Source organism: Rattus rattus, chromosome 1, assembly GCF_011064425.1.
Source record: "Rattus rattus isolate New Zealand chromosome 1, Rrattus_CSIRO_v1, whole genome shotgun sequence".
NCBI lineage: Eukaryota > Metazoa > Chordata > Mammalia > Rodentia > Muridae > Rattus > Rattus rattus.
In genome coordinates, this window is record NC_046154.1 from 247,973,796 (window position 1) to 247,986,223 (window position 12,428).

The following is a 12,428-nucleotide window of genomic DNA, read 5'->3' on the forward strand; positions in this document are numbered from 1 at the left end:
AGCTATATGGGCACAGCCAGTGCAGTAAAGTCTTTAGCCAGCAGTCAGATGCCATTAAACACCAGAAGACCTGGATAGCTACAGGACATTCATCTACAGCGCCATTGTGGTCCACCACCAGCACATTGACCACACCCAGAGCCTGTACAAGTACCAGCCAGGTGCACACCGGAAGTGGCCTTCTACCTTGATGATTATGGCTGTGCCTTGAGATGCAGCTCCTTCCTCAGCAGCTACACTGAGAGAAGCCCTACAAGTGCAGTCAGTCTGGCTGACCCTTCTGCACACGGCCCACTTTCTTCCAGCCTCAGCAAGGCCACACAGGCAAGAGAGAAACCGATCTGCTGCTCTGAGTGTGGCAGGGCCCTCTGCTGGTGCATTCATCCCTGCCAGCACCAGTGGCTGCACAGTGCAGACTGAACTGCTCTGGTGGTAGAGGGAAGCAGGCGTGTGCAGGCGGTGGTGCCCAGCAGTGCTCTCACCTTGCAGTTGTGTGCTCTCATGTCACATAGAGAAGGACTAAGAGGAAGGGATAAATGGTCTGCCTCTGGAATCCTTAGGTGTCTGTCCTCGCTCTAGACTGTTGGAGGAGAGCAGAGACTGGACAAGAACATAGTAAGTGCCTACGACTTCTGGTCTTACATAAGTGCAGCCTGTTATGGTCTTAGTCTGTTTCCTCTGTCATTAAAAGGCAGGAATAATCTCAGATATGCCAGGACAGCAACACACAAGGCACACAGAAAGACTCTCCACGAAGTGTCAGTGCGTGTCTGTGTATGTGTGTGTGTGTGTCTGTGTGTGTGTGTGTGTGTGTGTGTGTGTGTAAGCCAAAATTTTTTCCTCCTGGGGGCAGGGGTTTTAGGTGTTTTGGGAGGCTTCACATGGGTCCTCTTCCCCTCATTTTGGATTAGATAAAGAAAGGAGAGTTGAAAGGCCCACAGCTTTAGGCAAAAATGTCCCGTACCAGCTTGAACATGTTGGACCAGCCTGGACTGGTCAGTCAGGAGTCCTGCTGGTGGGAGAGAAAGCCTTTGTCTCAGGTCAGGAAGACAAGGAAGATGTTTGCCATCTTTATTATCCAGGGCGCCTTTCCCTGGTGATCTGTCAGGGATCTGTCTGGTCCCTCATTAGGGCAAGACTGCATAGACAGAAACTGCTGGTTTCCCCAAGGAAAGGAGACCAGAAGGGCTGCTGTGGCCTCTTCTCTGGCCAGTGAGCACCTTCAAGTATCTGTGTGAAGCAAGGCTGGTTCAGCTGTCTGAGGACTTCCTATTCATGGCTAATAGAAGTCCATCAAAGAAAGAAAACTGTTTATAAACTGTCTTAGGGTTTTACTGTTGTGAACAGACACCATGACTAAGGCATCTCTTCTGAGGACAACATTTAACTGGGGCTGGCTTAGAGGTTCAGTTCATTATCATCAAGGCTGGAGCATGGCAGCATCCAGGCAGGCACGGTGCAGAAGCCGAATTCCAGGCAACAAAGATCTTAAAACCATGCACACAGTGGCACCTACACACCTCCTAATAGTGCCACTCCCTGGGCCAAGCTTATACAAACTTGAAGGAAACAAAACCAGAGTTCATAAACTCACTAACAGGGCCAGTTTGGATGGTTCAAGCATGCACTCTGGTTACAGGAAGCTGGGGCAGGAGGATCACTTAAGCCCAGGAGTTTGAAGAGAGCCTGAGTAGCAGAGAAACAGTTCTCAAAAAACAGGTGTGCGGCTGAAAGGGGCCATGCTGCTAAACACAGCATCTTAGTCACTTTCTTCACTGTGCCCACTCTAGGTTCCTTCCTCCCTCCCTCCCTCCTCCCTTCCCTCCCTCCCTCCCTCCTTCCTTCTTTGAAGCCAAGTTCTCACTACAATGTTTCTGGCCTCAGGCAATTCTCTACCTCAGCCTCAGGAGCAGCCTACAGGCAGGGGCCGCCACACCCATCAAAGAATAACTAAAACACAGCGCTCTGGAGACTGGGAGGATAACCCAAACTAAAGACAAAGCGGGGGCAATTCTGCTACCAGACAGAGTGTGTGCAGCTCACCGCAGGATTTGCTCACTGTGTGCCGGGCCTTCTGTGAGGCCCAGCCTACACTGCTTTGGCTTCCTCCCCCAGCCCTGAGCCTGCGCTGATGCCATTACCGACTACATCCCATGGTTCCTTTTTTCTTGCTGTCCAAGCACAGTAAGGCCCTAGCATGGCTGAGGGGGCCGGTCGAGGATGTGGGCAGGCCACAGAGCAACTGTGGAAGAGCTGGATCCTGCTGACTGAGTCCTGTAACTGTGGCTGCTACTAGCACATACCAGCCATTGTGAGAGCATCCTAGGCACGGAGGGTCACCAGCAACCACACTTTACTGGAGTCCTCTGGGTTAGTCATGGGGCTTGCGTGGGAAGTCGGAACTTCACTTAAATTCATGCCGTGGGGTACAGAACCCCAGGGAGGACCCTGGAGCAAAGAAGCAGAGAGCTGCAGGCTCACCAAGGCAACGGTGCCCAAAAAGACAATGGCCCCAGAGGACACAGAAACTCAAGGAGTGGGACAAGACCTGGAAGAACAGAAGGCTGCTAACCTGAGGCAGAAAGACATGATTGAAAGCTAAAGATGGCTGGAGGTATGTCTCGTGGTAACGTGTGTGCTTGCCAGGTTTGAGTCCTGGATTCCATCTTAAGTTTGGCTGAGGCAGGAACTGAAAATTACCACTGGGAACTGTGATAAGGTACCCTGTAACCTTGTGGAGAGCTAAGGTATATGGTGATGGGTCCCATGAGCCTCCCACCTCCAGGCACCCTCTCTCTCTTCTGCTTTCTCCTTGAACAGAAGCCCCACCCTGGGGGCTGGAAGCAGCAGGTGGGAGATTCAGTGATGCTTCGTGTGCTTCCAAGGTCAGTGTGGTTGGGGCCTTTGTTCTAGGACAACGACAAACGCCTTCCCCCAGCATTTTATTATAGAAAACCACAATATTGCTTCACAGTAAGAACGTTCCAGTGGCAAAGAGGCTACTTAAAATTCAAAGTCTTCACCTGCCTGGTTGAAGGCCCAGGCAAACCTCTCTCTCTGGGTCTTGTTGTAGATCTTCTCCACGGGCACGCCAAATCTCTTACACCTGTAGGTAACAACAGATGCTCTGAGTCCTGCCCTAGAGGCCAAGGTGTGGAAAGAGGTGGTGGCCTCGCACTCAGGGTGACCAAGATACCCTGTGCCATCCACACCTGCTCTCCAGGCACCACGACCAAATGTATCCCTCCCCAGGTTATCAAGACATCCCTGGTATGGCCTAGGTAGCCACTGAGCAAGGCCTGACCTGGCCCCCAATCCCCAGTGTGCAGACCACACACTTCTGTGATTTAGTGCCCACAGGATACTGGCAGTCCCAGCCACCCCAAAGCTCAGAGGAAAGAGGTCTAAAGACCAGAGGACTCAGACTCAGGAATGAGTCATCAGGGACATCCAGTTAGGTGGTCCCTTTCACAAGAAGTGGTGTCTAGCACAGGGCCAGGTACAGGACGGGCACCTACTTGGGCCCCCTAGAGCCCTCGGGTTACACACAGGCACAGTGGCCTCAGGCCTACACACCATGCAATGCTGATCCGGGGGTCCAGGTAGTTGAGCTTGGCGGTGCCCAGGGCCACTTGCTTATTCTCCTCCTTGTCTGTGGCCTTCATGCACAGTCGAGCCAGCTGCTCCTCCAGATTCAGCAGCCGCCGCTGCTTCAGAAGGAAACTGTTGGAAGAGGGATGCCTATGCCTGCTCTGAGAGCAGGCCCTGGTCGCCACTCCTCTGCCCCACCTTCACCTCCCTCCTGCAAATGGCCTTGTTAGCCTTCTCTAGGCGTAAAGGGAGAAGTCCAGAGGGGGTCAATGCCAAGGTCAATCCACACCATACCCAGGGAGGCTGCTGGCTCCACGGATGGAGGGAGCTGCAGGCAAGGCTAGGAACAGGCGACAGGAACTAGACTCTGTGACTAGAGTTCAGCCCTTGTTTCTGTCTTCTTAAAGAAATAAATGGGGCTGGAGAGCTGGCTCAGCAGTTAAAAGCACTGGCTGCTCTTCCAGACAACCTGAGTTCAATTTCTAGCACCCACATGGCAATTCAGAACTTTGTAACTCCAGTCCCAGGGGATTCGATGCTCTCCTTTGACCTCCTCGGCCACCAGGCACTCACATGGTGCACAGACATACAAGCAGGTAAAACACTCATAGACATAAAATGATAAATAAATAAATAAAGACTTATTAAAAAATAAAATGTATAAAAAGGGCCCCCTTACACCCTTCTTACCAGCCCATGGCAACCTGCTAATGATCCTGCCTCTGACCCCAACCCTAGGAACCAGTGCATCAAACACAACTGTGGAAGAATGGTCATGCGTAGGAATGTGCTGCACAAGGCTGGAACACTCTGCACTTGCAGCAGGAGCCATGGCAACCACCTGCTCAGTGACAGCCACTCTCCAGCAGCCACCAAGTCACTGTCAAGAGCACAAGCAGAAAGGCCAGGAGGCCAAGTGTGACCTGTGGGCCACCGTATGCAGGGAAGGAGGCAGGAAGCCTCATGCCCTGCAGAACACTTCTGGTGACACATGGGACATTTCGTGGCAGCTGTGCTGTGACAGCTGCACGCCTCACTGAATGCCCTCTGGTCGGACATCTGCAGCAAGCCACTGTGAAAAGACAGAGCTCTGCACCTCAGGAAGCTTGTCGCAAGGAGAAAACTTCAGCCCTTAAGATCCACAGTCATGTGATCAGGAGTGCCCAAGGACAGTCCAGAAGCACAAAGGAGTGGGGGTGCCATGGATATCTGGACACAAAGTCTTATCACTGACTGTACCCCCAGAACAACAGAACCCACTGACTCGAGGAAGAATAAGAAACCCGCACAGATAGATGTCAAGCAGAGTCCAAACTGATCACTAAAAACTTCTCCCAAAGCAAAGGCCTCGTAAGGGCACCACTGGAGCAGCCCACCAAACGCCTACAGAACCACCACCAGGCCTCCAATAGAGGAGGGAAACTTGTCCCCCACCCCCATTTTATGAAGCCAGCACTACTTGGATCGAACCAGAACAAAGACATCCCTCTGGAAACAGAAGAGAAGCTGCAACGGAACGGAAGCCAGATTCCACCCACATGAGATAAAGGGCAGAGATCACAGCTGCGGGAATGGTGCCGTGCATGGGTCTAAATGGACAAACCCCACCATCATCTCAGAAAGAACACCGGCCAATCCCCAGCACCCATCATGGTCACACGTGTGCACACACACGACCCTGCAAATCCTGAGAGAAGCTATGAAAGCACACGGTGGCCATCACGCTGATGACGGAAACTGAAAGCTTTGCCTCTCAGGGTGGATGCAAGACACAGTGACCACTGCCGGTGTTAACTCTGCTCTGCGAGGTCTAGCCAAGTCAGGGAAAGGAAGCATGAGGCCTCCATGCCAGACAGGAATAACTGAGCAACTCTGCGTGCATGGGCGGTGACTAACCACCTGCACACACTCCGGCCAAAGCAACCACTCACAAGAGCAGGGAACGAGGCAAACCGACCCCCAGCTGCTTATTTCTGTAAGTGAGGGTGGTCACTCAGGGTGGTGAAAGTCACCCCAGCTAGGCGTGGCTAGCTACCCCCAGGACAGCCCATTGGACAGGCTATTCTCTGGGAGGTGCCTGGAATTAGTCTCTCCCAAGGGTTCCTGCTATCCTTGCTCCTTAGGCTCAGCTCGTTGCACAGACAGACAGCACAGTTCATGCCGAGCCTGGCTTTCCTTCCTAAAGTCTGGGCCTTGGCTTGTAATGGGGGCTCAGAAACTTTCCAGACACAGGTGTCTCACATATGCGGTCCCTCGAGTGTCACCCGTTTGTGGTGCCAAGAATAAAGGGAATGAATCAACAAGGAGCCCAAGTAGTCAGACATTTTCTTCCCTTGTGAAATTTTCCCCTCGCTGATCCCACCTCCTTTGCTGCATGCTTAGCTCCAGCATAGGCTGCACCCTCGGCCATCAACCCAGATGTGCCCCTGGGGAAATGACAGTGGTGACTCTGAAACATGATGGAAATCCTACAGCAAAAGAAAGGACAGAGCATGGTGGCCCACGCTCCTCTGTGCCCCTGGAGCCTGGGTTCCAAGCATGAACACAGGGGAAAGGGGGCTACAGACAAGAGGAGCACGGGCTGCTCTTCCAGAGGCTCAGACTCGTCCCAGAGCACGTGAGGCGGCTCACAATCAGTCCCAGAGGAGCTGATGCCCCCTCTGGTCTCCTTGGGCATCCTGTGCACAGACATACATACATGAAGCAAAACTTCCATACACATAAAAATAAATACATAATTAAAAAAAAGTGTCAAGATCACCTGGGTTGGGGGCACCGGATATGGTGGCACATATCTTTCACCCCAGCACTCAGAAGGCAGAGGCAGTCAGATCTCTGTGAGTTCAAAGCTGGCCTGGACCACATAGCAAGTTCCAGGTCAGCCAGGGCTATACAGTTAGACTTTGTCTCAATATTCCCCAGCCCCTAACAAAACAAAACAAGTAAAAGGAGGGGTGAAAGACCCTACGTCTAGGCACACGAGTGAAACTGGTGCACGGCTGAACATTTGGTCTTCACAGTCATGAATACAGAGGGCTCAGCACCATAAAAGGTGCACAGATGGGCGGCGGGGGGCGGTGTTAAAGGCCATAGCTGCTTCTGTAGCGGGTGAGAGCATTGGAGTCCTGAGTGGTAAGGTCTGAAAGCCTTCCTAAGTGGCCTGACCATGGTTTTGCCTCCCGGGAGCTTTGGGAGGAGACAGACCAGGGGAGGATCCACCCGGGGCTCTGAAGGAGAGCTGGGTTGCTAGTGAGCTCTGGAGCTGGGCCCCCTGGCAACCAAAGGCTGGGGACTCTGGACTGATAGCCCTTTTCTGAGCAGGTCAAGTCTGACTCTAACACGTTGCGGTGCAAAGGCTCAGAACTGGACTCAGCTCCAGGCCACCTCTCTGGGATCCTGAATTCACAGATCTCCAGATTGGTCCTGGTCCTGACCTCAACCTGGCATTGCCTACCCTGGCAGCTCTACCAACTTTGGGTACCCCTCTGGAGTCCTAAGCTGAGACGCTATGCTGCCTGCCGGCTGGGAGCCTAACGCTAGCCACCATGGGAAATCGGGAGTGGCAGCCTGTGTCCGTTCCTGGCACGTGGGTCCGATAACTGCTGCCTCAGCACAAGGCACACCAGATGGGACTCAGCCCTGGAGGACTCAATGCTGATGTCAGCCCCCTGCAGGAGCAGTTTGCAGCCTGTGACAAAGAGCCTGATTACATCCTGCCTTCCCCTGGGGAGGCAGTGTGGCTGTCAGACACGATTTGCTCCAAATGGGACTGGCCATGGAGTGATCAGGAGTAACTCCCTGGCAGGGCAGCCCTCTTACACTTGGTTTCACCCAGGACACAGCCTGCCTGGGAGTTTAAAGTCCCATCTGTGAAAATGTTCCTGTCCAGATGTGGCCTCTGGATGGGAAACTGAGTATCTGCGGGGATGTGTTCACTGAATGTAAATGTGAATTCAGTATGGGGGTGGGGGATAGCAGTGTGGGGGCGACAGCTGTGAAATGTGGAAGGGACAGCACCAAGTGACAACCTCAAGGTACCATGGCAGCCTCAGAGAGGGGCTCCCACAGATCCTGGCCTCCGCCCAGGTGCTCTGCCCATTCCGCTCCGCTGTGGTCAATCTCAGTCATGAGCACAGTGCACACTGAGCCTGCGGCCTGTTATCACCGGACCCAAGGTGGACTGGGGAACTAACAGAACTAGCCATGAGTAATCCAAATATGAGCTAAGAAGCCTATTTACACCTGCATGAAAACACGATACTTCGCTTTTCCTCGAAAAAATAGAAATGTTCGCTGAGAGGTTAAGGAAGACTCAGTTTAAATTACATGGATTTTTCTTTTAAACATAGGCTCTCATGTAACCCAGGATGACCCTGAGTTTGCTACATAGCTGAAATGATCCGGACCCCTGCCACTCCTGCTCCTCTACCCCCAGGGCTAGGAGGAGAGGTGCTTAGATTGTGTTGCGATTCGGTACTGCGAATCAAACAAGCCAGCAAGCCCAACACCACCCCTAAGTGCGTGGGTAGGGGTGTGGATTTCAAGTGTCACCATGTAGCCAAAACAATCTTTAAGAGAAAGACAGAGTTAGGAGCTCGATGGAACATGCCTGTAATCCCAGTCCTCGGGAGGCTAAGGCAGGACTATGAGTTCAAGACCAGCCCAGGCACACTATGAGACTTTGTCTCAAACAGAAAAAGACAAAAGTTGGAGGTCTCATCCCCACACTCAGCCAGCAGGATGGACTGGGGCTGACACAGGACCCAGATCAACAGACAAAACCAAAACCCATAAACGAGCCCCACACCTGCAAACAACCAATTTCCAACACGGGTGCCAACTGCATTTGGTAAGGACAGAAAGGGTTTTTTTTTAGCACACAGTGCCAGAGAGTCTGGTAGGCACAAGAGTGAGGCTGGACCCTCAGACCCCAGACAAAAGTGAATTCAAGATGAACCAAGAACTACTGTGGAGCCAGAGAAAGTGTTAGGCACAACACAGACAGAAGTGACAGAAGAGAAACAAGACCCAGTGGGCTCACCGGGCCAGGCAGCCGCGCCCACAAGCCCAGCACAGCTGCAGAGAAGCCTGAGGAGACATGAGGCAGGCCGAGGCTGAGGCTGGGGGATGGGAGGGGATGCTGCAGGATACAGGATCTCTCTATGAAACAGCCCACATATCTCTCAGAACCGTGTATTTGTTTTCTTTTCTTGTTTGCTTGGTTTTGATCGTTTTCTGAGACAGGGTCCCTCTATGTAGCCTGGGCTGGCTTGGAACCTACTATATAGACTACACTGGATTTGAACTCATAGAGATCTCCCTGTTTCTGCCTCCCTGAATACTTAAAGGGTGTCACTGTGCCCAGCAGAACTGGGCGCTTTGAAAGGGTAAAATGTGTGCTGTGAAAATTAGTTCAACCAACGGCTCGAAACGAAACCCAGAAAGAGCCATAGGAGCCTGGGAGCACTGCAGGCACAGAGACCACGGCTGCGTCTCGCACGGCTGCGCCTCGCACGGCTAAGTCATCATATTACTTCAGTGTATGAATAATGAAGCTCTCAAAGGTCACAACATTAGCTAAGGAGAATCTTAAGGCCAAGGCTGACCACACCCAGACGGCCCCAGGCTGGGCCCCAGGCGTTCAGGGCAGCAGCCCCACACATACCTTTTGGACTTGCTGTCCCCTCTCATTCTAAGGTCGGTCTCTGCCTTCTGCAGCTCCACCTGTGCCTCAGCCACCTGTGCCTTCTTTGTCTCAATCTGTGAAGAAACAAACGCTTGCATGGCTGCTTCGATCCCCGCCCAGACTTGTCCTGAGGACTTCTGTCCGAAGCTGTTGGCCCAACATTCTTTTTTGGGGAGTGGTGGGGGTGGTGGTTAGCAGACTCCAGAGCCTCACAAATGCTAGGTGAACTATTCCACCCGTGTCCTGGCCTTACACTCTGAAACAACTCAGGTGACAGAGCGGCCTGGAAGAAGGCCCCATGAAATCTCGTGGGGCTGACCGGGAACACTTTCGAGCCATTGGTTGAGCTAATTTTCACAGAGTGAGAACAAGAGACATCTAGGGCCCAATGGTGCCGTCTGCACCAGCCACAAACTGATCCAGCATCCCCACTGCTCCTTCGTAAACTAGAACACTGGCTGTGTCCTAGCAGGGAAATGAGAGGCAGCCAAGCTGGTGCCTCCCATAGCTGCCCAGGACATAGCCCCGTGTGAGTCTAAGTCCCCAGCCTCAGCCTCCTAGAGCACTATACCCAGTCTGCATCCCCGCCCTCCATGAAATGCCCCAGAAGAGGAGAGGGCAGCAGCCAGTAGGTGTCACTCACCGCAGGTAACATCCCACCTTTTTCTGCAGTGTCTGCATGGACTCCTCGAAGGTCTTAGGAATTGCTCTCTGATGGTTACAGAGGACCGCCACAGCCCGGTTTGCCCGGTTGTAAGCTAAGACTTTGCAGATTAGGCTGTCTTCAGCTGAGCAAAGACAATGACAGCTGTCACTCTGCTGCCACCTGCTCTGAGCCTCCCTTCCTCCCTCCCATTCTTTGGTGACAATGGCAACGGAGATCAGGGCCTGGACATGCTAGGCAAATGTTGTCGCTGGGCCACAGCCTTGGCCGTAAAAGGATTCTTTCTGAGCATGTTATAAATGTCCCTTCTATGACACAAAATCCCAGGGAAGAAGTCAATGACCTAAGATGTCTCACAAGCCAGGGCCAACTGGGTTTAGCCATAGTAAATGGTGGCACTGAGTCCTCACCATCCTGTGGGAGGCGTGACTATGTCCTATTGGGGCAGAGTCAGGAGCCCCAGAGCCATCCTAGGCCCAGCCATTTCCTTCTGGGACAGGATAATCTGGAAGCCCCGGAGCCCAAGGAAAGGCAAGGCAGTGCTGACTGAGCTCATGAAGTCCAGGATCCTCACAAGAACCCATGATTAACAACCCTGAGGCCCCATATACCACAGTTTTACGGAGCAAGGTTCTCACCAGCTACATCCCTGAGAGACCGAGGCTCAGTTTCAGGTTCCAGAGTCACCCATCTGCATGGCCACTGCTCTCAGACTAGCTCCCACCTAAAGACTTCTAAGGCCAGTTGGCCATTCTTACAAGATTTACAAAACCACACCTGGAAACAGGACCCTGCGGTTCTTTCCTTAAAGGCTGGGCCTGAAGGACAGTCTACCAGCTGCCCAGCTTCTGCCTTCCTGTGGTAAGTTCCTCTAAAGGGATCCCTCCCTGAAGGCCTGCCCTGATGCATGAGACGTCTTCAGAGCCACACAGCTCACTGGTGCCAGGTCAGCCATATTGGCTGGATGGATTAAGTAGGGGAAAAGCCCGAAATCAACACTTAATGACGAGTCTTCACCCTGCCCCGACCAGAGTTCCTGAGCCCATGTGTCACAGTGTCTCCTTGAGAAACCCTACTTAGGCAGCAGTGTGGCATGGGTGGTGGGCACTGGCCTTCATGCCTTTCTGCACTGGGAGAAGCGAAGGAGCAGACGTTGGGCGGGTTCTGCCACCGCTGAGCATCTGAAGACAGTGGAGGGGGACAAAGGTCCTTGCATGGAAGTAAAGGAGAGGGTTTGGGGGTACAAAGAGGTCAGGAGGTGCAGAGGAACCTCCAAAGTAACTGAGAAAGAGAGGCAAGGCCCTACCTAGAGGAGGAAGGGTAAGGACAGACTGCAGACCAAGGACAGCAGCTAGAAGGGGTGGGGCAGGAAACAGGGCACCTCCCAGCTGGGGGCCTGTGAGGTCACTCCCACTCTGGGATTGACCTTAAGCATTCTTCTACCAATAGGCAGCTGTGTCCAGTCTTACCTCAGCTCATGCCTAGGGCAAGCCAAGGTGCACCAGGGTCAAAGACCTACTCACCACGGGTCAGCACCCGCAGCTGCTCCTGCAGAGTGATGGAGGCATTGTAGGTCCGGAACACCTTGGCTGTCAGCCCCTCCATCAAGTCCTGCAAGTGCTTGTTCAGGCTGGAAGTCTGGGTACAGAGAGGAGAAAGGAGTCATGGAGACACCAGTTTCACAGGGTAGCCTCGGCTTCTGGGGGAGAGGGTAAGGAAGGCTGCTTTAGCTGCTGGGTCAGAACAGAGAACACACTGGGGACCAAGACAAGCTAGACTTGAATCCCTACTCCTTTCCAGGACCCCTAGCGCCCATGCGTGGTAGTCTGAATAGAAATGGCCTGTAAAGGCCTTTAGCCAGTGGTGCGATTAGGAGGTGTGGCCTTGGTGGAGGAAGTGAGTCACTAGAGGGTGGGCTTTGAGGTCTGGAAGCTTGAGTCTAGGTTCAGTGGCTCATTGTTTACTTCCTGCTGCCCGTGAACCCAGATACAGAACATTCTGTTCCTTCTCCAGCACCATGTCTGCCTGCACGCTGCCATACTTCCTACCAGGACGATAACGAACTAAACAAACCTCTAAACTATAAGCCAGACACAGTTAAGTGTCGTCCTTTATAAGAGTAGCTTTGGTCATTGTGTCTCTTCACAGCAATAGAAGCTCTAAGACACCATTACGGCTTTGAAAGTAGACGCATGCTTACAGTCAGTGCATCGAAGAGGTCGTCCTTAGGGTCCTTGTCTTCCATGAAGTGCTGAAGGTTCTGGAACACCTGAAATGGAGACGAGCATAACTCACAGCCACACTGAGACTCCTGGAAGGATGTCTCACGAGGACAGGAAAGACCACATCGTGCACATCAATAGGGACAGAGGGGTGCATACACCAAGTCCTGGAAAGAGGTGATACCAGGTCTACCCACTGGAACCTCATGCCTCCCAACACTGTCCTGCACGTGGTCACTCAGTGCTAACATCCACTCGTGTGGTT

At 52.9% G+C, this 12,428-nt stretch overlaps 1 protein-coding gene across 1 annotated transcript in view; it reads right to left on the reverse strand.

Annotated features, from left to right (window-relative positions):
* Window positions 1-2,923: 2,923 nt before the first annotated feature.
* The window catches only part of Top1mt (DNA topoisomerase I mitochondrial), a 22,297-nt gene continuing 12,792 nt past the window's right edge, over window positions 2,924-12,428 (reverse strand). Inside the window, exons 9-14 of the mRNA XM_032917022.1 lie at window positions 12,142-12,210; window positions 11,465-11,579; window positions 9,938-10,065; window positions 9,257-9,351; window positions 3,577-3,723; window positions 2,924-3,106 (exon numbers count right to left, since the gene is read on the reverse strand). Of these exons, the coding sequence (XP_032772913.1) occupies window positions 3,004-3,106; window positions 3,577-3,723; window positions 9,257-9,351; window positions 9,938-10,065; window positions 11,465-11,579; window positions 12,142-12,210 (657 nt within the window). The 3' untranslated portion in view covers window positions 2,924-3,003. The remainder of the gene's footprint in view (window positions 3,107-3,576; window positions 3,724-9,256; window positions 9,352-9,937; window positions 10,066-11,464; window positions 11,580-12,141; window positions 12,211-12,428) is intronic.